Consider the following 24,933-nt stretch of genomic DNA (forward strand, 5'->3'; position numbering starts at 1 on the left):
CTTCAAAATTAATACAAATGACAAGCCATGAACTTCAGTTCCATTACACATACTCAAAATAATACTGATCTTTGAAATAAATTACACTAAAATAACACCCAGCTATAAAACAATTGCCTTTCAAAGAGAAGAGAATCTTTTCTTCAAACCCCAGTTAAATAATTTTCTCATATTGCTACTGAATTCAACTTTTCCCCAGAAGTATGTGTATGTTCACACCAAACTTGAAATATTGAATCCTTGAATACATCCTTTAATTCATACCAAACCTATTATTACCAGCAACTTTTAAAATATTTCTTTAGTAGACTTTTTATAGAAAGCTTCTTCTTAGACCAAACTCTTCTTTTTTCAGTAACTAAAATTACTTTTAAGATCAAATTCCTCCAGTTCACTAACAGTCACCAGTCAAACAAGACTGAAGAGCAAGAACAAATTAAAAAATGCATTAGCCTGACCCGGCATATAGTTTTATATTTATTTTCCAAAGGAAATAACAACAACCATTATAAAAAGGAACAAACAATCCCAAAAGCAAATCTCTGTCACAACTCACCTATCAGTTTCTTTATCTTCAGGCAGCGTGGGAGGCAAAGGCAAGGGTGGTAGTGTGGAGGTCGGTAGTGCAACAATTCGATCCTTCTCCTTGGCTACTACACTTGGTGTACTTGGTTTGCTTTTCTCTTTTACAGGGACCGGTTGCTGCTTCACAACAGTCACTTTATTCTCTTTTACTGCTGCAGGCTTCTGTTTCGTAATTTTGTCTGCAATTAAATTATTTTCTGCTTTTGTTTCAGGAAGCGAGACCTTTGCTTTTGCCTTGTCATTTTTCAGATTTGCACTGCTGGTAGGAGAAGGTGTATGCTCAGTTTTGATTTTCTTCAGGTCCTTAACATTATTCACTTGAGGTGCACTTGCAGCAGTATCAGTGCTTCCCTTAGTAGGTGTTGAAGTATTGGAAGCTTTCGCACTAGCTTTGGCTGCCTCGGCAGCTCTTGCTTTTTTGTTTTTGTTCAGCTCAGCAGCCAGGCTACTCTTCAGAGTCAATGTACTAGGAGAAATACTTGAATGACGACTTCTGGATCTAGACAATCTGTGTCTGCTACGAGACCTGGAGTGCCTTGATGAATATGGGCTTCTGCTTCGAGATTTTGCTGATCTCCTGTTTCAAAAAAGTAAAGATTTACCCAGGTAAAATTAAGTCTAGTTGCTTTTCCAGCACATCTACTTTTCTGACAAATTACATTTTTAAAATCAATTATTATCACCATGCTCATTGAATAAACAGAAGTCTGTGAAATAAGAAAGACAAAAAATAAATTTCAATAGTTAATCAATGAAGATTTTACACTTTCTTGTTAGAAAACATTAAAACCCTTATATGTAGTTTCTCATCTCGCAGAACTGCAAAATACAATACTTATATAAGGCAAAAAATGTTCTGCTTTTCTCACTACTTGAGATATTTTTTTCCTTAAAGAAAATCTTAATATACACAACTTGTACAAGCACTATTAGTATACACAGTACTTGAGAAAAATTCAATTGACTACATAGTCAGAATTCACCAAAATGAAATTAAAATTACAGAGGACATGAGAAATCTAAACACTGTTTTTAATTGTAGCAATGTCTGAATTTTCAGTTCCATAAATATCATTAAGTTAACTTAGGAAAAATATGGAATACTAAAGCCTGCAATGTAGCCAACTGAAAGACAGCTTTCCTTTTTTGAAATCTAATTGTACAACTTCAAAAAGAATCAAAGCAAACAACCTCCCCTGCTCCCAAAAGCCCAAGTACCCAACATTTGTTACAGTTATTGACAAGCAAACATAACCCACAAACGGGCCTATGCTATAACTACATCTGAATGCAGACACTAATAGAAAGAAGGAAAAAAAAAAAATCAAAGCAACCACATAGCAATGTTATAAAAGAAATTAAATTAAATTTAGGGGGTTTAATCCATTTTACCATACCAAGAATAATAAGGAAATTCATCAGATTGACAAGTATTTTCTTGATTAAAGTTTGATAGAAATTTGTTTTGCTTATCATTTGGAGGAAAAAGCATATTCAGGATTAAAAACACCCAGTATCCATTAGCTGGACAAATAAAAAAGTATCAAGCAATAGCAAAAATAGGCCTCCCTGAAAATACAAGAATTTCAGAGTTCAAAAGATAGTACACAGTGTATGGAGGTTGCTAAAACAAAAGGAAACAAAAAACCCAGACCAAACCAACAAAAAAAAAGTAGCCCAATAAATAAACAAAAAGAATGCCAACTACTATCTATGATCCGGACTACCCATCCCATACCAAATTTAATTTTACTGACTATTCAGTAAATCCAGTTTTAATTATCAACACACAAAATTATATCTCAATGCTTCAACTGAACAAATATTTAATCAAGTACAATAATGTTTCTTTTGTGTGCAATATTGACTAATTTCTATATTTACACTCTTCTTCCTTTTATAATGCAGGAACTCTTACCCAATAAAAAGTCACTCAGATAAATCAAAAAGTGACTGAAACAATGTGTATGCACACTATATAGTACAGCACAAGCTTCAAAATTCTACAGATGAAATGGATCCAAATGGCTAGATTCATGAAAGAAAAAAAAAAATCAAATCTCAGATGAAGATAACTCTTGGAAACTAGCACAGTTCAATAATACGCCAGAAAGCATGTTTTATAGGATTTTCTGGCACAGCAAGGTAACAATAATGGACAGCAATAATAATAATAATAATCCTAAAAGTTTTTTACACTGTAATTGAAAGAAGCCTCACAATTCTAACATTTTTCAACCAAAATCTAATGTTTGGTTTACTCAGTAAAGAGATAATTGATGTTCATGTCTAATAAACACCAAATAAAATCATAATATTGGGCACAAAAATTCAATTGAAAATTCTCTTCTCCATTATTAATCCTGTTGCTGAAGTAATTTTTCTCATTATTTTGAAGATCTAAGTACTAAATCTCACAGAATATTTCTAGAGGTTTGACCAAACAGGAGTAAAACTAAAAAAGTACCAAGTTCCATCATAAAGAGTTTAAACAATGTAGAAGGAAGAAAAAGAAAGAAAAATCTAGAAAATACACACTTCAAATGCTAGACCAGAGCTGTTCTCACATGGCTGTCTCACTTCTGGAGCAGAATTACTGAGGATCTCAAACAGTGTTGTTACTGCTTTAGATCTGCACCCGCCCCAGAACCAGTATCATTGCATTTCTCCAGCATCAAGCACAAGCTAATAGTCCCCATTAGTCCTAAACTGACTTCTATAAATGGTGCATCATTTGCAAGGATGTCACTGACCTGTCTTGGAAAAAATTTCCTTGCACATCTTGTTTATAAATCAGCTATTTCAAACTGACTCGCTCCAATTACCTGTAGAACATAACCTTCATCCCAAGTACATCATAACAATCTGTACTAAATTTAAAACATGCCCTAAACCTCTCAAAATGAGCCCTGTTTCTTTCGTAAGTATGATACGGGGGTTTCTTGTTAATTTTGATTGATACCTAACAAAGAAAGTAATCACATAACTAACAAATACAGACATAATTTCACATGCACTAGAAAAGAGAAGTAGCAGCTTAAAACAACACAGTTGGTGAGACATCGTGCCTGACTCTAAGGCTGCCTCTGTTCCACTTTGGCGCAAAATAAAACAGGTGCATTTAGCTCACTGCTAAGGATAAAATGAAAAAATCTGCTCAAATCAGTGACAACTAATTTCATCATCTGATTCAGCTACCACAACTCAGTGAGGAAGAGGCAGTTTTGAAAACACAGGGCACAAATAACCTAAACATCTGTACTTCAAAAACAAATAAGACTTGACAGTGGATTGATGTCTGTACCAATACTAATCAAAAGAGTCTGGGACATGAACATGAATTTATGCAAGCTCAGCTGAAAAAAAACCAAACCTAACCATTGTCCATCATGGCTTTCACACTCCACATGAGGACTGCACAGCCTTTCCATGTCAGAACCGCATTCATGTGGGAGACAGCAGATATGTATGCACACAAATAGTAACGTTTCAGTCCCAGTACCTATTACAGCCCTTAACAGCAGATCAAAATGATAGCAGCCTAGTTATGAAATATGTTGACTGATTATAACTTCTACACTGGTTTAAATTTTCCAAAAACTTTTCAATATTTATGTCAGAAAAAACTATTATATTACCTTTATATAGTACCTTTAGCATCCCAAAAACCTTAGCAAGAATCCCTTGCTGTACCTGAACCACTGAGGCAGACCCTAAAGAATGCAGCAAAAGCATTAATATTTTCAACCAAACTGACAAATCCTGAATTTTAAGTAAAAAGCAGATTCGTCAAAGTGCTAGTTATTCAAGTTACAATGATAAAACCTGCTGTTTTCATAAGCCTAATAGTCTTTCCAAACACTCAACTATCACTTCCTTTCATCTCTGTAGTTCAGAAGTCCCAAAAGACTAAACAACTTATGTACAAGTTTTCACCTATAAAAATGGCACAAACCCAAAAATATGGACACATTTACAAGCTTTCCCTCAAAAGCTTATACAGCACTCAGAGTGGAAAAATATTGCTTAATACATAATAAAACCAGCCAGCTCACTCTGTTCAGACATAACATTTGACATAAAAGATGAAGTCACAGCAGCACAGAAATGCACTCACGCAACAGCCAGTGTCTGCCAGTTAATAGGACACTGCCTACTTAGTGAGACCCTAAACACCAAGAGAGGCATGTGAAGTACACAGTGTAAATCTTCCAGCAGGTCTCTAATAAATGTGGGTGCATGCATACACATACCTGTAAAATGCCTTATCTGACATTTGACACCAACTGTTTCAGACCTAGTAAGCAGCCTGTTTTTAACACACAGTAAAAAGGAACAAAAGAAAGATGGCTACAACTGCACAGACCTGCACTGCAAAAAGCAAATACATTGAACAACACAATTCAAATTTCTCTTCCTGAAGTAAGGAGAGATCAGGAAGTTTACGAAACCTAAAGGCCACATTTCACTCTCTTAAACTGAAGCACCAGCATGTGCTGTTAACACACGAGGGGAGAGATTAATAAGTAGTTACTAAGAAGGTAACTTTCCTTCAATGCATCTCCCTGTTTGCACCCAGAAGTTCTGCCCCATTTTAGAGTACCTTTGCCACTTAAGCCATTAATCTTGAATTCACTTCACACAAGTGTATAGATCCCTGCAGAGAAGACAACAGCCATACTTCATGACATATGTAAAATCCTTTCTGAGCCATATATAGATGTGTTTTTATATATTGAGGTTGATGACAAAAAGAAAATAGAAAACTGATGTGCCTGAAGACCATAAGTATGCACAACCAGACTACCTGCAAAGGGACATGGATGAAATTACATTTTAGCTATAGCTAAAATAAAATGAAAAACAAACAAGCAAAAAAGTTAAGATATTATCTACAAACCATATACAAGAAGAGACAAATTTAAAGAAAGTGATAGAGGAAGAAAGCACTAGTAAGGAAGCCACCTGAAACCAAAACTCCACTTTTCAGGCAAGAAAAATACTGCCCTCAAGGATGGTGAAAAAAAAGTTGGTTTAGGTATCATGGTTCTTTCTTTTTAATTTTTTGATTTTGCATAATACCCAGCATTTCATAAAACAAACAGGTGCTCATTGCTTCTCTGCTTCACACAATATATTTAGTTTAGAAAAAACTACTTGAGATCAAAAGGTTTTGAATTACAGGTTTCAAAACTGTTCCAATGTTTCTCCTTCCTGACAGGCAACATTTTATTGCACTTCACTGGCTCACTAAAAAATTTACCGATTAATTTAACAAAGAAAAAAGTCTAGTGATATAATATCACTTAGCACTCTAAGCTGCTGTTTGGAATTCTTCCATTTTCTGCTTGAGAATGTATCTTGTAGTGTCTTGATATTTGAAAGCAGAGAGGAAAGAAAACGGTTACCTAAGTCAGATTTCCAGGAATACACTTCATTCAGTTTACATAGTTTTTCTTGCCATACTCCTTTTCTAGGTGTTTCTTTCTGTCACCTCTCAGTATCCCCTTAATACCAAAAAATGTTACATTTTATTGACAAACCCAAATGATCATGTGTTGTCTTCTCATGTTTCTAAACCTAAAAACCTCTTTTCTTCTTAACTGCTTTAAGAGCAAGCTTAATCCATTTTGTTGATGGCCAGCTACATGTTACCTAAGTGCAAACAATTTTGTAGTTGAAATACATAAGAGTCTGTGAGTTGAACAAGGGAACTGACTTTGTCAGTAACTTTTTAACAATGCATAACACAAAGGTATTTATGAGAACAGGAAGGCAAAACCAAGAAACCTAACAGTCTAAAGGAGGTTAAAACAACCACTGTAGCCCAGTTCTTTTCTTAACCTGCAGGTAATGCGTGACTACTCACTTAGCACTGCCATCCTTCCCTGCACAGCAAGTGTATTTGAGAAGAGAGACCTAAAGTTAACCAACAGGCTTCACAACAGACCTTCCAGGACATTTACAATCCCTTGGTAACATAAACCACCTTGACAAAACATTTTAGCTCATAGTATAGCTTTTCCATGTTGGTCTAGCAGGCAAACATACAGTTCATTTCTTTAAGCCATTGCAGTAATAGTATTCTTTTACTTGATCCCTTATTTGCTAATTTTATTTATTTTCTCTAGCCCCTAGTTCAAGGTTACATTCTATGCAGCTCTGCAACCAACCTCCTACTCAGCTGCTTTGTACATGAAGATCATATAACCTGTCTTACTGATTCAAACTAAATGTAAGTCATTAAAATGGTCTCCAATACACACTGGAAAACTCTCAGCTAGGCATTTGTTTCTTGAACTTACTTTAAAACCCTCTATTTTCATATGAGAACTTAGTCTACAAAGAAATCAACCAGTAAAAGGTCAAGTAAACTCAAAATATGTGTTCGAACACATCTGAAGTTAAATTTTCCAAATTAAATTCTTTTTTTCAAATAAGGAAAGAAGCAGCAGCAACAAGGAAAAAGGAAAGACACATGAGCAAAAGGCAAAGGCCAGCAATATGCACTGGGAAAATTAGCTATTTGAAACAGTGAAAACCTAGAGTGGTCCATTTTAAATTCTGCAAAATACAGTTTTACTAACCAAAATTATAGAGCTTAAAATTAATTTTAAAAAAATCTATTTTAACTAATCAAGGGTGGGCGGGGGGGGGGAATGGGAATCAACCTCTCTCTTAATCCTTTAAATTCAAAGTAGCAGAATTACTGGAATGAAAGTAATTTCTAAATCAGTGTATGGCACCATGGATTCTCCATTTACTACCTGAATATGTATTTTACTGTTTTCCCTACACTTGTTGTGATTTTGCACATAAATGACCCATATTTTGCAGAGCCTCACTACTACAGACTAGCTACCAATACAGACTGAGATTACTCTAGTACCAAAAAAAAATACATCTTCTATCTTTCCTATAAGCAACATCTATGCACATAGTAGTACTATGCTAGTAGTGCCCCACCCACTTACTTTTATCTAAGCAGACGGGTAGGTGTATCCAAATTTGGAAAAATGCAATTACTCATCTATACTGCTAACTGATTTAAATGTGTGATCACATAACATATGACCAGACTCAAGTTACAAAAAGTAGTTCTCCAGAAACTAGTTTAGCATGAAATTGTAGGCAGCAAGAGACTGTGTGTGATTCTTTTGTCAACCATGGGGTTTGGTTGAGAATTTTTTATTCAATCCAGTCATTTTACCAGTAGAGAAATAAATACCTCATACTTTTAGAAGATTTTCCATTTCGAAAATATGCATGTCCTACTTTAGAACTGTTGTGACACCCTATCCATATATTAACCCATATATATTTACAAGAAAATAAGAGTAATACAGATCCACCGCAGTAAGTACAGAAGTTTTGTCCAACAAGTGAATACAGCTCAATCAGTTTACCAAAATCACAAACTTTCCCTACTATTACAATGGGAAAAGTAATTAGTCAACCATGTAAAGAGTAATCACCAAATATGGAACACATATCCAGTGTCTTTGTTTCTCCTTAGAACCCACAGCCAAACATGACCTAAAACCAGCTAAGTCAGTACTGCACTTAAAACCTCACAGCAACAATGCACTGTTGCTGCTTCAAACCAGTAAAGCTGACTTCACTTGTTTCTCTTCTAGCTGTTTACTAGAAGTTTCTCCCTAAGCAGCTCAGACACCTAGATTAAAAAAAATCATCATTAAACACAGAGGCCTTCCAAGCATACTAGAACTGCTTCCTAATAATTTTCTACATACCAAAATAACTGGGTAATTTACATAACACTAGAGAAGACATATATGACACCTAAAATGAAAAGAGCAAAAAGACTTGCAGGCCAAAATACTCAGTCACATACAAAATCACTGCTGTTTGGACATAAACCCAGAATTAAGCCTTTAAATCATCAAGATGAAGAACACAGGTGCTGCCTTCATGAAACTGTAACATTCTATCAAGTCTAAGGCCACTGTATCATTATCGAACAGGACAGCAAAATGTTCAGCATTTTGGCTGTAATACTAGAGTCAAGCAAAAAGTGAGTATGACATAGTTTTGAATGGTTAAAAAAAAAGTATAAACTGCTACCTTTCTATTTCCCCACTGCCATTGCAATATACATGATTATCAATAGCTGTATGGAAAAAAACACTGGCTTTCATTTCTCTGCAACAGGTAAACATCAACAATTTATCTTCACACTTTAGGTTTCTTTTGTTTTCTATGCAAGTGACATTTTTGCAATAAATGCCCCATTAGGACAGATCTTTCTTTCTACATACAGAATTTTCACTTTTTTTCTACATACATCCTTTTCACTTAGCCATTCCAATTCCTCTCCTGAACACCTGACAGTCTGCATTTGTCTGTAAGCAGTTAAAAACTGAACACAAATTACAATTCAACTGGAGGGAGGAATAAAGGCGGTAAGTCACAAAACTAACTTCTAGCAACAGATCTGGAGGCTCAAGAAAGACTCACTACAGAGTGAATACCAAAATCAGGAGATTTAAACTTTCATGCTTCAAATCACAGGCCCACTACCAACAGAAAAAGAACACTCCTACAAAACTCTACTACAGCCCAATTAGACAGTGCATACAGAACCCTGGCTATTCCTAAATACAAACCTCAAATACATAATTATGTGCATCATTATTAGCTTTGTTATTCCAGGATATAAGCAACTACAGAAAATAATCTGATTCCCAGGGCATTTAAATCAAACTATGCACATAATATTCCTGTTATGCTATTATTCAAATAATTTTGAAAGTGTATTTTAACCACTTGTAACAGACTCTCACAGAAGAACAGCATGATGTTTTCAGAGCAATTACAGTGTTTTCTTCTTGAAACACCCTACTGCTTACAAAATTATTCTGTACAACCACACTTTTAGACAATAGCTATTCTTATCCCACGGCACTTTGGCTCTATCTCTCTGAACAAAGTAGGACACAGCTTTGTTACTTTGCTCTTTAAACAGCATTTGATGTACACCCAGGACAGCAGACTCTGAGAGCCCAATGAAACATGGAACGGCTTTATCATATTCCCTGGATACACTACAGGACTCCCCCAAATGGTGATCTACACAAAGTGTTTATTAAAAACACCAGAGAACAGTTCTCAGACAACCCACCAAGTAATGCCTTGTAAACAAAATTCTTGCCAGTGGAACAACACATTGCTGGATATCTTTAAAACTGAAGTCCAGACATGAATTTAAGCAAGTCTACAAACAACGAGGCAACAGTAAGGTTCCAATATAGGAAATAAAAACCTTCCGTTATAAACACATATTAAGCAAATACTTTTAAATTTCCAGTGTATTTTTCTGCAGGTTAAAATATTCTGAAGAGCTTTAATTCCACAACATGATTTGCCTCTAACTAGAAAGATACAGCTCACACTTCCTCTCCACATAAAATTCAAAAACTCATGCAATGCTGACCTTTACACCCCGAGTTCCCACTAATACTGAAGAAAAATTATCTGCAAGCATGCATTAATTATATACATGTGCATAACCTTACCAGGAAAAGAGCTTATGTTTTTTATAGCTTATGTAAAGTACAAGACAATTTATCAAAACATGGCACTAACTTAATTTTCTAGCAAAACAGAAAGCCCAAGTCCTTCCATAGACCTCTAAATAGAACAAGAAAACACTTGTAAACACAAATTGCCTGTCAGTTGGTTTTCTCTTTAGATTAGCAAAAATTAAACCTAATCCAGATATATTTGATATGCATCCTATTTTACCCAATAACAGAATACATAAAAATGTACCACGGGACGTCTATACTTTGTAAGCAAAGATTTAAAAATCAAAATTGTTCCTTTAGAAAACCTGTCCTCCAAGGAACCTCTTCCTTCAGTCATTCTCATCTGAAAACGTTCTCATACCCTTTAACGTTTAAAAGCCTTTTTCCAGCCAGGTGGTCTCCCACGGAGAGAAACTGGCCACAAAAGTGTTACAGGCACTCGCGTCTCCCTTTCGCCCTGAGACAGGACAGGAAGATCTTTGTACTTCTCCCTCTCCCCTGCCCCTCACCCCAGCTTTCTGGCAGCAAAAGGGAAAGAGGGAGGATTGCTTCTGGATGTAAACCTCTCCGGCCTCTCCTGCATTCCTGTCCCAGTCATTACTCCCCTCCTCCACACACCGGGCCCCCAGTCCATCCCGCCTTCATTCCCGGGCCCGGACTTACCGGATAACGGGGCTGTAGGGGCTTCGCGACCGGCGCCAGCTGCTGTAGGGGCTGGGCGACACATCCCCGCCGCGTTCGTACGAGCTGTGCCGGCTGTAGCTGGGGGATCGGCGTCGGCTGTAGGGGCTAAGTGGCGAGCGGGCGCCCACCGGGCTGAGCGACTTGCGGCTGCGCTGGCTCTGCGAGGAGCGATGCAGAGGAGGGCTGTCATCCCGCCCGGGGCTGGGCGACGAGCGCTGCCGCCGGTACGCCTTGGGCTCGAGCTTGTCGTCCCGGTAAGCTTTTGGAGGGTCCTTGTACGCCGACGGTGGCTCTTTAGCCGCTTTAGTCCGGCTCCGGTGCGATTTGCTCTCCCGGTCTTTCCTGCCGCTGCTGGGCGAGGGGAGGGAGCCCTTCCTGCGGCCGTCGCTGCCACCGCCGCCGCTGCTGCTGCTCTTGAGTCCCTCCCGGTCTTGGCTCCCAGTGTGGTTGTGGCGGCTGCGGGATTTGGAGGACGAGGAGGGCTCGGATGCCCCGCGGCCTGGTGCCGCCGTCCCCTCCTGCTGCGCCTTTTCCTCTCCCCGCCGGCGGTGCTCTCGATGCCGCTCCTTGGAGCGCCCGCTGCTGCCGCGGTGCTCCCGACGGGACCGGCCGCTTCGCTCTGCCTCGCCCCGCTGCCGCTGGGTCCCACCGCCCGAGGAGGAGCCCGGGCTGCCCCCGCCGCTGCCCCCGCCGGCCGCGCCGCTGCCCAACAGTCCCTCGGACTGGGAGCTCACGTCGTCGTATTCCTCCACCAGCGTGCTCAGCCCGCCGCTACCGCGCCGCTTCTCCGCCTCCTGGGTGCCCCCGCCGCCGCCGCCGCCGCCGCGGCCCCGCCGCCGCTTATGCCGGGAGCCCGAGCGCCGCTTGCCTCGCGGCCGCTTCCGCTCCCCGCCGTCCCCGCAACAAGAGGAGGCGCCGGTGGCCGCCAGGAAGAGCAGGGACTGTGGCGGCAGCGGCGGCTGCAGCAGCGGGGGCTGCAGGAGCGGCGGCTGCAGCAGCGGGAACAGCAGCGGGTGCGGGGCCGGCGGCGGCGGCTGCGGCTGGGCCGCGAAGCGCTTCCGTCTCCGGTGGTGCAGCCGCTTCTTGTCGGCCGCCGCCTCCACCGCCGTGCTGCCGCCGCCGCCGCTGCCCCAGCCCCGGCTGCCCCCGCTCCCGCCGGCCGCCGCGTCCGAGGTGCTCGGCATCGAGCTCGCTCACGGCCGAGGGCGCGGCCCAGAGAACCCGCCGCCACCGCCGCGCTCAGGGCGCCATGGGGACCCGGCGGCGCCGCGCACACGTACCGGGACGGACACTCGCGGGCCGCGCCGGGGCCTCGCTCGCTCCCGCACCGCCTCACATGGGGCCGCAGCGATACATACGGGGTCCGGCCGGGGCCGGGCGCGCTGCCCGATGCGGCGGCGGTGGAGCGGCACCGGCAGCGTCCCACAGGCCGGCGCGGCCTCTCCCGCAAAACGGAAGTGTCTCCTGGCGGCGGCGGCTCCTCCTCACTTCATTCTGGGCTCCGGGCGCCGCCGCGCACGGACATGGGCACGGGGCGCGGGCCTCCTCCGCTTCTTCCCTCAACCGCTCCCGGCAGGGCAGCTGGGTCAGGCCAGGCCGGGCCGCCTCCGGGCGAAGTACCCGAGGCCCTGCGCGGCTCCGATCGCGGCTCCGATCCCGGTTCCGCTGCCCGGCTGGGGCCGCAGGTGCCGGGGCCGCTCCCGCGCCGCCGGTGCCCAGGAGCGCTCCCGCGGCCTCAGCGCCGCCGCGCGCGGGTGACACACGCACCGGGGGGAACACGGACACGGCCCGGCGGCGCGCGGCGCATGCGCCACGTCGGGAACGGGCGGAGGAGGGGGAACGCGCCCCGCCAATCGGGCGCGGCGCTGCTGCCTTCGCCCGCATGCCCGAGAGCCGCCCCACTCTCGCGAGACTTCGCCCGGCCCTTCCCTCCGTGCCCGCGCCTCTCGCGGTACCCGCGCCTCTCGCGGTATTTGCGTCGCGGGCGCGGCGGCGACGGCGGCTCCGCGCCGGTAGCGGAGATGGCGCCCGGGGAGCTGCGGGAGGGTGGGCAGGGCCCGACCTAGAGGGGCTCGGCACGCCGGCCACCTTCCTGTCTCTCTCCCCGTGCTCTCTGCAGGTAACAGGCAGAAGCCGATGCACAGGAAGTTCCCCCTGAACACGAGGAAGAAGTTTTTTACTGTGTGGGTGACCGAGCGCCAAAACAGGCTGCCCAGAGAGGGTGCGGAGTGTCCCTCACCCGAGGCGGTCCAGAGCCGTCTGTTCGCGTTGCGAACAGCAGGGAGGCTGGACTGGCGGAGCCCTGTGGCTCCCGCCCAGCTCGCCCCTCCTGCCAGCTGCAGGGTGCGGGCGTCGGGCTCCGGGCGGTGCTGGAGGAAACCCGCCGGCCCCCAGATGGTTTTCCCTGCTTTTATTGTACAAAGACCTTGGTTATCGACTGGGAGGAGTGAGAGAAAACCGCTTCAAATAAAACACTTGTGTTACTCCGAAACAATGAAGCCATTTCTCTTAATGGAAAGAACTTTTTTTTTTTTTTTTTTTTTTTTTGGTTCTTGTTGTTGTTGTCTTACACTACTGAAACTAAGTTCAATTTAGGAAACATAGGATATTTTATGTTTCCCTCCAAGCTTTCTGATTTCGTGCTCTAATGAAAGACTCGTCCTCTTTCTTTCCTTTTTCTACCTACACTATCCAGTTGCCTTTTCATGGTTTTATTGAATCTCATGACTGGAGCTGCAATTGCTGGGTGCCTCAACTCGGCTTCTCATGCTGACTATCTTCTATTGGGCACATCTGCTATACCATCTTCAATGTTGTGAGCACTTTAAAAGCAGAATCTATTGTCTTTCCTTAGGGATTTAATAGTTTTCTGGCCACCTTGCTACCTGATTGTTCTTAGCTAGCTTATATACATACTGGTTACACTTGTTTGTAAAACACACACAAAAAAAAAAAGACCAAAACAAAGGAAGCCAGCTGTTTTCTGCTGTAGTGTTTCAGCTCCTTAGAACACTGCTTCCTCTCCTTTTTTAAACCCAAGCAAAAATCTGTCTGTCCAGGTCCTGTGTGTCATCTGCTATCCAGCAAATCTTCTTTCACAAGAGTGTTCAGTAATTCACCCTTCACCTCTCCGTTCCAACTCACATTTCTTCCAAACATCACCAAAGCATTCATTACATATTTCTCTAGTTGTACACACACACACAGCGTCGCGTGCACTTTCTTTCAGGCTTCCTCTTAAGGTGTGAATTTCTTGGCAAACCACCAAGTTGCTTGTTTTCTATTTTCTAATGCTGTGCAACAGGATGGTGAAGGAAAAACCTGAAGTGCTGGCCCACCTGCCATTTCAGGAGAGAAGGTCCCTGTCCAAGAAGGATTACTCTAACCTAGGCAGTGATTGCATTCATACTTTGTGAAATTGCAGGTTTTTATTAGCAGGCCGTGCCTTATGGAAATACTGTGCATCTCCCTGCTGTTGGGGAATAGCTTATCTTTCCATAGTGGTCTGGAGGCTGCTCTCAGCTTTTCTGACATCCTTTTCTGCTTACTGTGGGAACTCAAAATGTCTCTCAGACATTTTTAGAGGTTCCAGGCCTTGGTCAGAAGCATTCTAGACCCTGGCAGACAGCTGAAAAACAACTGTGATTTTGAGTTTGAGCCATGGAATGAATTACCAACTTTGGAGGTGGAACAAGCAATCACAAAAGGTTAGATAGTATAGTATAAGTAGTTACGAAGTAGAGGGGAAATTTTTTTAGTACTGTACAGGGGGGTTTTAACACATGTACAGGGGGGTTTTCACTTTGTACATGGGGGTCAGAAGTTCTAAGATGGAGGAAAGTGGGCTGAACCCATCCTTCTTCCTTCTTCTTCCTTACCTCCATGTTCTTGGTGATGTTGGCACTCACAGATTGGTTTAGAGTAGAAAAACACTTGGCAACGTAGGTAGTAGGTATTGGGGAATAATTGTAAACATGTTATACGTAATATATCTTATAAAAGATAGCAGCAACCCTGGGCGGGGAGAGAGACGAAGAAGACAGCAGATAGAGAGGATGTCAGGGTGTGTGTGTGCCTCTACCCAGGCCACTGATCAAATAGCTGCAGTCCAAGATCATAATCTGTTAGATAACTAGCAATAAACTGCCTTGAGACCGAACAGCTAAGCCTGCGGAGTTTTTCTTTGGAAGCACGGGTTGGAGGAGGAATTTCACCACCACATGTGGCCCCAAAACAAGGCTGGGGTTCTCACAGCTTACCTTGTATGTGAATATTCAGCAGCTATGAAGAGGTTCTCCAGGGCTGTTGAGCACACTCAACAAAGCCAGTGTGCCATCAGGCCTCTGGCACATTGGGAAAAAAACCAAAAACAAAACTCGGCCAGCAACCCTACATCACAGAATAGCTGTAGAGACCATGGATAATTACACAGGGCAGATCTGGACAAAGCAACACAGGATGCAATTTCTAATTTATTCCAAATCATTACCTGGTATTTCTGGATGAGGGATGTGTTATTTGAAAGAGCTGTGTCATTAGCTGTAGAGTGCTGTTGTTTCTGCATCTGGAGCAAGCCTCATGACTTGTCAGAGAAGCTTAACTAGAAGCTAAGCTGCTAATGACAGCAAGTTTGCTCTGCCTGGAAATAAGCTACATCAGGTTGTAGGGGGATATGCCAACAGGAATTGTGTCAGCTGTCACCTGACAGGTGATGGCAGCATATGATTTGACAGTGGAAACCTATCCATAGATTCCTGACATAACAAAGCAGACTGGAATGGATTCCTTACAGAGAATAAAATCCTTCAGAAGCATTGAAGACATTGGTGGCTTAGTGCCAATTGTTGGATTCACAAAGAGCTAGAAAATTCAAGATGCATTACAGCTTATTTCCACAAGGCTTAGTGTGGAAGAGCAAATACGAGGGAAAGGAGTTTCAGGTTAGGTTTTGGCAGTGGCACCTGCAGTGGTGTGAAAACCAGTACTTTCTATAGATGGTTGTTCCAAAACAGACTGAAACCTTGTGCCATAGGAATGTTGGTTGCAGGGTCTCATATCTTACAAGGTATTACTATATGGTTAACACATGAAAACAGTGGTAAACACTAGAGAACAACATACCTGGAAAGTTGTAGTCAAAATACTATCATCTCCAAAAGCTCTAGAAACCAAGTCTTTGGAAAAGGCTTCCCTACCAACCATCCCCATGAAGAAAACTTGGACTAACACTTAGGTAATTTAATTTTATTTAAGAAAAAAACCTCAAAACAGTCATATTTTGTTTTTAATTTAAATATTTTGTTGTATCTGCACATTAAGCACATTGAGTCTGTTCTGACTTCTGGTCTGTTCCCACCCTTTCACCATCTTTAGTGTAACACAATTGGTACAAGTAGATGCTGAGCTGGTCATGGACGCTGTGCTACATGTCAGGGACAATGATACCACATCTTTTTTTTGTTAAGGCTTTTGTTGTACTTTCTTCTTTTTTAAAAATGTTTCTGTGTCTTGTCTGTGCCACCATGTGTAATAAGTCCTTGGCAATATTCTCCTGATGCGGAACAAACTGCCAATCCATCAAGATAAAAAGAGATAGATAAAGTCTTCAATAGTTTGAAGATCTTTTTCAGCAGAATTCCTCAGGGCTTGTTTGACTTGGTAGGCATTTTTACTTAAGGATGGTTATGGTTGGTTGGGGTTCTTTTCTTTTTTTTTTTTTTTTTTTTTTTTTTTTTTTTTTTTTGAGAGGGGAAAGTGTCTGGTTTTCTCTTTCTCCCAAGCAGTATCACGTACCTAGAGTTCTTTTAAGTTTTGTTTTCAATCTTCCAGCATCAACCTGGTTTTTATCGTAAAAGAACAATTTCTCCTAAGCCACAGAGGAATTAAAATTTCTAGCTTGTGTGTTTTTGCTGTTTGGTTGATTTTTTTAGATAAATATGGAAGCCTTAGAAGACATTTTTACTCTCTGATGTACTGTATGCTTTCACATGTCTTCTAACCATGTCTTTTCACATGTCTTTCTAACTTTTAGAAAAATAGTCTAATGTCTACATTTACTGTCTTGTGTAGTCTGCTGTAGTTTTTGTTACTACCTCTGATATTTCTTTGCTGCAACTGTACTAGTATCTTGTCCTAAGATTGTTTATTGACTAGAGTGCAATAATTCATGTTTCCCAAAGCCCCGTGGAAAAACTGACTAGATTAACTATATTCATGTTTGTTCTTCTCAACAAGGAGAATGTTGCAATGATCTGGGAGCTCAGCTGTTGGAAAAAAACAAAGGATAAAAACCTGTGTATTGGCTGATTGGGACACAAGTGGACTTACCAGTGAAATGTCAAATACAACCCCATATACTTGAAGAGCTCAGAAAGATTAATGCTGTGTTTAAGTCACTGTTAGACCACTGGGTCTCTGTATGTTGTGATCATTCTAATTCAGAGAAAAATTAATTCACAACAGGGGCAGAAAAAGCTATAAAGATCATCAGTGAACTGAAATCTCAGTTTCAGAGGAGACTGGCAGAGTGTGATTTGTCTAGCGTAAGAAAGACAGGAAATCACAGTATTGTGGAAATGTGGAAACATATTCCAGTATGTCTGGAAAGGTGTATGCAGCCCTACAAAAACTCAGAGCACAGAGAACTTTCCTGATTTCCTCTGATTTTTAACTACCAAGTTCATAAATATTCAGAACTATCACCGTGTTTCTTAACTCAGTATGCATTTCCTCTGCTGACTGAGCCCTGTTTAAGTGTACCAAGACATTTACTCACACAAGCATGCTGGAACCACCTTAGGGAGCAGCTTCATGTGAGGGCCTACTTTGGATTTGACACCAAATGCCTGGTCCCTAGAAAAAGGTCTGTGACTTGATTGAAGCCACAATAGCTCCCTACACAAATACTCTGGCAAACCATTTTGCAAAAAAGTTTCCCTAGAGGTCAGCACACCAAAGAAGATGAAACCAGAAACTGAATTCACACTGCTTCTACAGCAAGAAATCTGTCATCCTCCAACTGCCTTCATAGCTGCTGCTCTTGGGGCAGCTGTTAACTCTAAAGGTAAACTAAAATCATTCATGTAGTTGCCCACTCAAACTTTGGGTTAAAGCTAACATTTTTATCAACTTAATGCTGCCTGGGAAGATGATATGATAACCCTAGACCTAAAGCAGAGACTTCTGCCTCAGAAATTATGGGGGTTAACTTTTCAGAAGTGTCAAACATTCAGAGCAGACAGCCTGTATGATGTACAACAGACTGTCTCACTGCTTTAGCTCTGTTTTTCCAATAAGTGCATGAAACAACGTAATTTTTCACATGATCAGGAGCTATTAAAAAACAAACAACAAAACAACACCCCTTCCCTTCCCTTCCCTTCCCTTCCCTTCCCTTCCCTTCCCTTCCCTTCCCTTCCCTTCCCTTCCCTTCCCTTCCCTTCCCTTCCCTTCCCTTCCCTTCCCTTCCCTTCCCTTCCCTTCCCTTCCCTTCCCTTCCCCTCCCTTCCCTTCCCGTCTCTAGCTCCGGTGTCCACGCTCGTTTTTTGTGCCTCCCTGGCAGGCTCCGGAGGAGCGAGGGTGCCGTCGCTGACGTGGAGAAAGCAGAGCGGAAAGTGGCAGCAGGTGGACAGGCAGGAGAACGGGGTGCAGGCGGAGGCCGTAGTTCCGATAAGCCAGCTGTCCCTGCTGCCCGCTCCCCCGCAGCTGCAGCGGGATGTGTGGCAGGAGAAGATGCCGCGGCTGTGGTCTGGCGGCTCCAGAGGCCGTGGCCGTGCCCAACGCCCAAAAGCAGGCGGTTGCCGTGCACAGGGGGATGTGAGGGGAGAGGGAAAAGACACCAGGAGAAGAGGGATAAAGAAACCCTCAGAGACTGTGTCAAACAAACAAACAACCATTTTATTTCCTTCTACAATCAAGGGATCTTGGCTTGCGCCGCCGGCGGCGGGATGGCCTCTTCGGGGGCTGGGGCGCGTCCTGAGGGCCAGCGGCCCTCCTCTTTGCTGGGCGCCGGGGCCCCTCGGGCGGGCAGTCGCTGTCGGGGCCAGGAGCGGAGGGGCTGCCGGCCCGGGCAGAGGGGCCGGGCGCTGCTGCTGCGGCGCTGCCGGGCTCCTCCGGGGGCTGCTCCCGCTCCGCGGGGCCGGGCGCGGACGGAGAGCGCCCGGGGCCCGCGCGGAGCTCGGCCTCCACCGTGCCGACGTCCGCCTCCGCCTCGGAGGCTGCGGAGCCGCAGGGGGAGATCGGGGTGGGAGTGGGAGTCCCCTGGGGGGATGCAGAGGGGTCAGGCATGCCTGTGGGACCCTCCTCCTGCTCCTCCTCCTCCTCACCCTCCTCCTCCTCAGCCTGGGGGTTGAGGAGGTTCATCTGCCGCAGGATCTCGTCGCTGCAGCGGTCAGCGGCAGTGTTGATGAGCCGCTGCACAAATGCCGCCGTCCGCCCCTGCAGCAGGGGCTGCATCTCCCGGACCAAGTCCTCCTCACTCAGCCCGTAGCGGCACAAATTGACTACAATGACACTCTGTGCCAGAGCCACCTCCCACCAGCGGGCGTTGAGGAGCTCTGATAGCTCCTGGTTCAGCCAGGGCATCAGGGGCTCGAGGATCTCTGAGCGCTCCTGGAAAAAATTTGCCCAGATCTGAGGTGGGAAGCCAGCTACGTAAGCCCTGGGCATCGGCTCCGCAGCCCTCTGCTCATCCTGGCGGTGAGCAGCCGATGAGTCTGAGGGCCTTGGAAGAACTATCTCCAGAAAGTCTTCGTCTGACCGAACAGAGTAAATGATGCTGCTGATTGCCTGCCTGCACAGGGGGCACGATGGTTTCCTCTTGGCCCACCGCACAATGCAGCCCAGGCAGAACAGGTGGCTGCAGGGTGTTACAGAAGCGATTTCACCTGGAATGTCACGGCAGATGGGGCAGTTCCACTCTGTGGCCATGTTTGCGTGTTGCAGCAGAGCTGGGGACAGCAGCTGCTCCTTCTTGTTGGTGTGACACGCTGAAAAATGGTCACTTGTTGTCCCAGGGAAATGGGCAGCTAAAAGAAATAAATGCCCAAGCCCCTCAAGAAGGACACACTCACAGCTCCCCAGACACCATCACCCACCCCAGGGCCACCCTATGTAAGCACACTTCCTGCACCACTCACCTGTGCTGCTGCAAGCACCAGCCACAGTACTTAGATTCCTGAACCAGAAAGGGCTAAGGAAACAGGCAAAGTCTTGTGAATGAGAACTGAGAGTTGCTGACAGCAGCTCCCAATGGCCTCACAGGCTTCCAGTCCTCCCAGGCACGCTTGCCAGGAGTCCAGACACCAGTAAGACTGAGCCAGGGGCTCCCTGTGCCCAAACATAACCAGTGAGGGATGTGAGGTCACAGTGCGTTGCTGGCAACTTAGGTTGCCAACCATGGAGTGTGTGGACGGCTGATGTCACAGTCTGCTGTTCTGTACTGGCAACCTTGACTGCCTTCCAAAATCTGCCATAGAATGTCTTTCTCCCATGCAGGTACATGGCATCAGGAGAAAAAATGGGGTATGTGGGCCATGCTGTACCATCATTTGTTAGTGCCTCTGAATTTTACAACCATTTCAAGTCATTAGTTCAAGCACTTCTCCTTTAGAAGCATGTTACCTGCTAGTTTTGCGTTTTAGTGATGGGAGGGTGCTATGTACATCAGGTACATGGGCTGGCCTGTTTAAATCTGGTGAGGTGACAGCCCATATTCTCTATTCTCAATGCTGCTTGCCTGCACCGCTCAGAGGTAAGCGCATCCTGATATGTCATGCCAATCTCTGCACAAACTTGCCAGGTTGTTTTTAAATTCAGCTTTTTTTCTTCTCTACAGCCCCATGGGATTGGGGTTGAGAAGCACAATGGTGTGGTCATTAGCTCTGTTGCTCTCAACCCATTCAAAAATAAAGTTGAAAATGGACAGATAGCTGAAAAGTAAGCATCAAGCACAATTTTGTGCAAACCAGTCAGAAATGTGGAGAAAAACTATACTTCACTGAGTTTTAATCTCTCTCCCTTGTGTTAGGGCTTGCCACAGACTGGGCCACCCAAGCAAGGGCAGGTCTGCCTATTCTTGCTGTGCTTCCCAAGCTGCTTTGCCTGCAGCTTTCAGGGAGCTGTAAATCACTCCAGCCAGGATTGCAGCTGGGCATTTTCTTTCTCTTTAGGATCTTTTACTAAAACTACTGGGAAGTGATCAAGTGAGTTATAGCTCAAAACCAGCCTGGTAGAGAAGGGAATTTTTGGAGGAGTTTTCCTGCCTCATCCTCTCAGGAATATCTTATAGTGAAAAAGCCCTAGGCACATCACAGTATCATCCCTACCTTCTTGAACCCTAAAATTACATAACTTCAACCAGTGCCAACTGAGCAGAAGTTTAGTTCATGTTCAGTGTGAAGTAAAACTTTTAAAAGCCAAGTTCATGCTGCTTTGATGAATGAGCCCAGTATCCAGGGTTCTCTGTTGGAGGAGGGTGAATGTGTGTCGATCTGTGCTTTTTCTTGGCTCTTTCCTTGCACTGACCCCCTTCAGTGCTGAGGGCAGCACCAAGCTCTCACCTGGCCACTCCCTGTGCACAGGCTGTTGTCATTTTTAAGGGCAGGATCTTTTAAAGATCCCTTGAAGAGTTTTGGTTTATTATGAGAGGGAAAGAGTAAAAAAATCAGTGATCCATCTCTTTGGATCAGGGACTTACCTGAGCTTCCTTGGAGACTCTATCTGTTGTGCACTTGACCTGGCTGACCCTGGGCTGTCCTGTCCAGCTGTCTCTCATTAACAAGCAGGATGGGATGTGGTTCTAGTCTAAGGAGATTTGTGTTTCTGCTGGGTCCATTAATTCCAGAGTCCATTTTCAGGATGGCCAATCAGTAGTACTGGGGTCAAGAAGGAATCTTCCCCCAGGGCAGACTGGCACTAGTTCTCAGGGAGTTTTGCTTTCCTCTGCAGCACTGAGCAGGACCACTGTTCAGGACTCCTTCAGTCCCTTTTGGCTGGGTTGCTGTCTGCTGCTCATGCCTCATGAAGATGGTCTGTCATACCTGCAGCTGTGGGCAAGAAGCTTTCCAGACTCCCAGGGTGGGCCCCAAGGGTGGCCTGGGGGTTGCTCATTGTCCTCCTGTAGCACTGGGCACAGCCCCTGTCAGGGCTCCTCTGGGCCCCTGCGACTCTGTTCTTGCCTGCTGCTCTCACACCTCCAAGGCACCATTTGTGCCCTGGCTCTCTCTGGCTCTCTTGCCCATTGCAAACCTGGAGGGGGGCTGAGCTCTGCTCTTCCCTTGGCTCCATTTCCCATGGGATTCTTGCATCCATCCAGAGCTGCCACTTCTCAGTTCTCCTGCCTGCAAGCACAGGACAGATACAAGAGTTCTTTTCAGGCATTCTTGGCCTGGGAGCACAGCAATGAAGCAAGTCTAGGAAGGCAAAAAATGTGTTTATCATTGATATATGTTATACTTCGGAACATGCCCAAGATAGTACACACCTCTTGTGTTGTTGCTTCTGATTCTCATTCTTCATGTTCTCAACCTTCAGGAAACAGGACCTACTGGGCTTGTACCCCTGCTGCTACATTCCATAACTCTGTCACTTGCCTTTGCCATACTACAGAGGATTTTTCAAGTTAAACTGAAGAACATAACAGCCTACTCCTGGCTACATGTACACATTGTGGTAATGGTGAGCATCAGTCCTGAAACTGATTCAGACAAACAAAAATTAAAATAATATCCTATTTCCAGTTCTAGCCTGTGTGTCATGTGTTCTTTAATGTGTTTTAGGATCAGAAACTCCCTGGAACTTCACACAAATAACAATAATAATAATAATAGTCTCACCATTATTTGACTCTTGGTGAGTGCAGCTAATAGAATAGAACAGAGCAGTCAGGCCCTGTTAAACCCAGAGCTCTGCATGGCAAGGTCTGACCCAGGTCTGAGGGCTCCACCCCAGAGCAGCTCTGCAGTGCCAGTCCCAGGCCCACCCAGGAGACAGGGGCAGAGATGGGCATGCGGTGGTGTGTTTTTCTTTCATTTGATATTTGTTTAATATCTGTTCACCCCCCCATCCCTAACCCCCTCATCTCCAAGTTGCCAATCCTCCCTTTCCCTGCCCCTTTCCCTAGAACCTTCCCTGTCATTCATCCTAGCCCCATCCTCAGCTTCCAGACCTTTCCTGTCTATTTAGTGAGGCTCAACACTCTATTGATCCATTTGTACTATTCCACTCCCCTGTTTCCCCTGATAGGTTTGTGATATGTTAGTTCTGCCTTAAACTCCTCCCCTACTATTCCCTTATTGGTTACTGTTCCTACACCCGTCCTCCTGAGTTCTTGTATAAAACCTTTGCCCCCCCTCTCGAGGGTGTCTTGGGGCTTGCTGAATAAAACCATCCTGTTCACCCCCAAGTCCCGTGTCACCTTCGTCTGTCCCCACGCGCCACAAACTGAACTGCAGAGCTTGCAGGGGGAAGCGGCCGCCCGTTTTCTTCCCTCACCGCCCAGCCCGGCACGGCTCGGACTGCCGCGGCGAGAGGAGCGCATGCCGCGCCACAACATATGGTAGCAAGAGGATGGTTCCCTCCTTCGTCTTGTAGAAAAAACGGGCAAATTCGTGGGGGCGCCCGCCTCACAGAAGAAGAAGGAGGGAAGAGGAAAATCTACGGCCATAAAAGCTCTGCTGGGTGCTATGAGGAGCTGAGCGCCGAGCGAAAAAGATTGAGGCTCCGCGACCCTCTTTGTTCTCGCCATCTTCCCGCCAGGAAGCAGCCGCGCTGCACGGGCAGCCGGGCTGCAGAGCTTTTTGGCGGGCAGACTTACCCGAGGACACAGAGGAGCAGTTTGGCAGTGGCTCAGGGGAGCCTGAAGAAAGGCTGACCGAGAAGAGATTCGTTCCTCAGTCAGCATCTGCAGCGAGACCACCGGAGGCTGATAGTGGCCAAAACCAAGGCTTCGGGGATGAGTCTTGGTTTAACGGGAACACCCAGGCCTCCGGAAGGGCCAAACCGGGAAAGAACATCCCCAGTTTTTAGCGCGACTTTTCCATCGAGTTGAGGAGAAGATTCAAGCCATCTCCGTCCGAGCCTGCAAGGTAAGGTAGGCTACACGGGGTGGGGATCACCCTGACGGGCGGCTGGGTCTGCCATTTTTTTTTTTGCGTTTTAACCCCCGTCTGCGCCCAGACTGGGGCTGTAGCCTTGCATGTCCCTGGCAGGCGGGTGGGTTTTCCTTTTCTGGGGGAAGCTAGCACTGAGTGCTATTCTTCGCCTAGTCTTCTGTGGGGACCTAGATTGCATCGCTTTTTCTTCTCCTCGAAAATGTTGTCTTCTCTATCCTCCCCTCCCCATTCTGGGCTGGACGGAGGGGGTAGAAAAGACACCAGTAGGGAACAGCTAAGAGGGTGACATGTTAGCTATAGGAGCGTTGTTAAAAGGGGCCCTTTACACCCACGCATTGCGCCGACATCCAGCTGCGTTGGGCCCCCCCCCCCCCCCCGCTATAAATTTCCCCTTTTTGCTTCTGTGAAGCTCCCTATATCCCCATCCCCTCGGACTTTCCTAAAACCCTTTCCTATCCTCCCTTGGGGATTGCTGTGGCCGAGCCGCCCCAAGTGCCCTGCCGGACACTGCTCAGGCCAAGTGCAGTGTATCTGGCACCCCCTCCCAAGATGGCGCTGGCCACGCCGCTCGGGACCCATTTCCCGCCTTGACCCTTCTTTTCCGCCCCTGGTTTCCCGCCAGTCCCATTTCTCTCCCAATAGCCCTGCACCGTCCCTGCACGAGGCTAGTCCCTGTTGGGGGAGGCGGGGTTGGATATTCCCCAATCCTTCTTCTGGCTCTTCCTCCGGGGGGAAGGTCGGGAGGGATCTTCTTCCGAGGAAATGGAGCTGAAACCTGGGACTGGGGATCCGTCATTTTGTCTTCCCCCTAAAATGGCGGCACCCCGGTCCACCCCTTACTGATACCCCCTGTTAATCATGGCAATCACTAATTAAGTGATTGTCTGATTCCCCTATCCTATTCCTTAATGTACCCTACTCAATACTCCTTTTTATTTAACCACAAATTCCTCTTTTTGCTTTTGATTATTTTATGAATAATCTGTTTGTTGAGTTATATTTTA

The 24,933-nt window shown here is 45.3% G+C and overlaps 2 protein-coding genes across 8 annotated transcripts in view; both read right to left on the minus strand.

Moving 5' to 3' along the window:
- The window catches only part of CDK13 (cyclin dependent kinase 13), a 46,673-nt gene extending 34,657 nt beyond the window's left edge, over positions 1-12,016 (minus strand). For all 7 annotated transcript variants that reach the window (XM_077786228.2, XM_085570448.1, XM_021546882.3 and 4 more), the window contains exons 1-2: positions 10,797-12,016; positions 557-1,162 (exon numbers count right to left, since the gene is read on the minus strand). In XM_077786228.2, coding sequence (XP_077642354.2) covers positions 557-1,162; positions 10,797-12,001 — 1,811 coding nt within the window. In that variant the 5' untranslated portion in view covers positions 12,002-12,016. The remainder of the gene's footprint in view (positions 1-556; positions 1,163-10,796) is intronic.
- Positions 12,017-18,687: 6,671 nt separating this feature from the next.
- On the minus strand, positions 18,688-23,212 carry LOC146768251 (E3 ubiquitin-protein ligase Topors-like). Its single transcript, XM_085570484.1, has one exon. It carries the CDS (start codon positions 19,743-19,745, stop codon positions 18,714-18,716), a length of 1,032 nt encoding a protein of 343 aa, XP_085426610.1. The 5' UTR covers positions 19,746-23,212; the 3' UTR covers positions 18,688-18,713.
- Between the last annotated feature and the right edge of the window lie 1,721 nt (positions 23,213-24,933).

This window comes from Lonchura striata, chromosome 2 (genome assembly GCF_050655825.1).
Source record: "Lonchura striata isolate lonStrDom1 chromosome 2, ASM5065582v1, whole genome shotgun sequence".
In the NCBI taxonomy this organism is placed as follows: domain Eukaryota; kingdom Metazoa; phylum Chordata; class Aves; order Passeriformes; family Estrildidae; genus Lonchura; species Lonchura striata.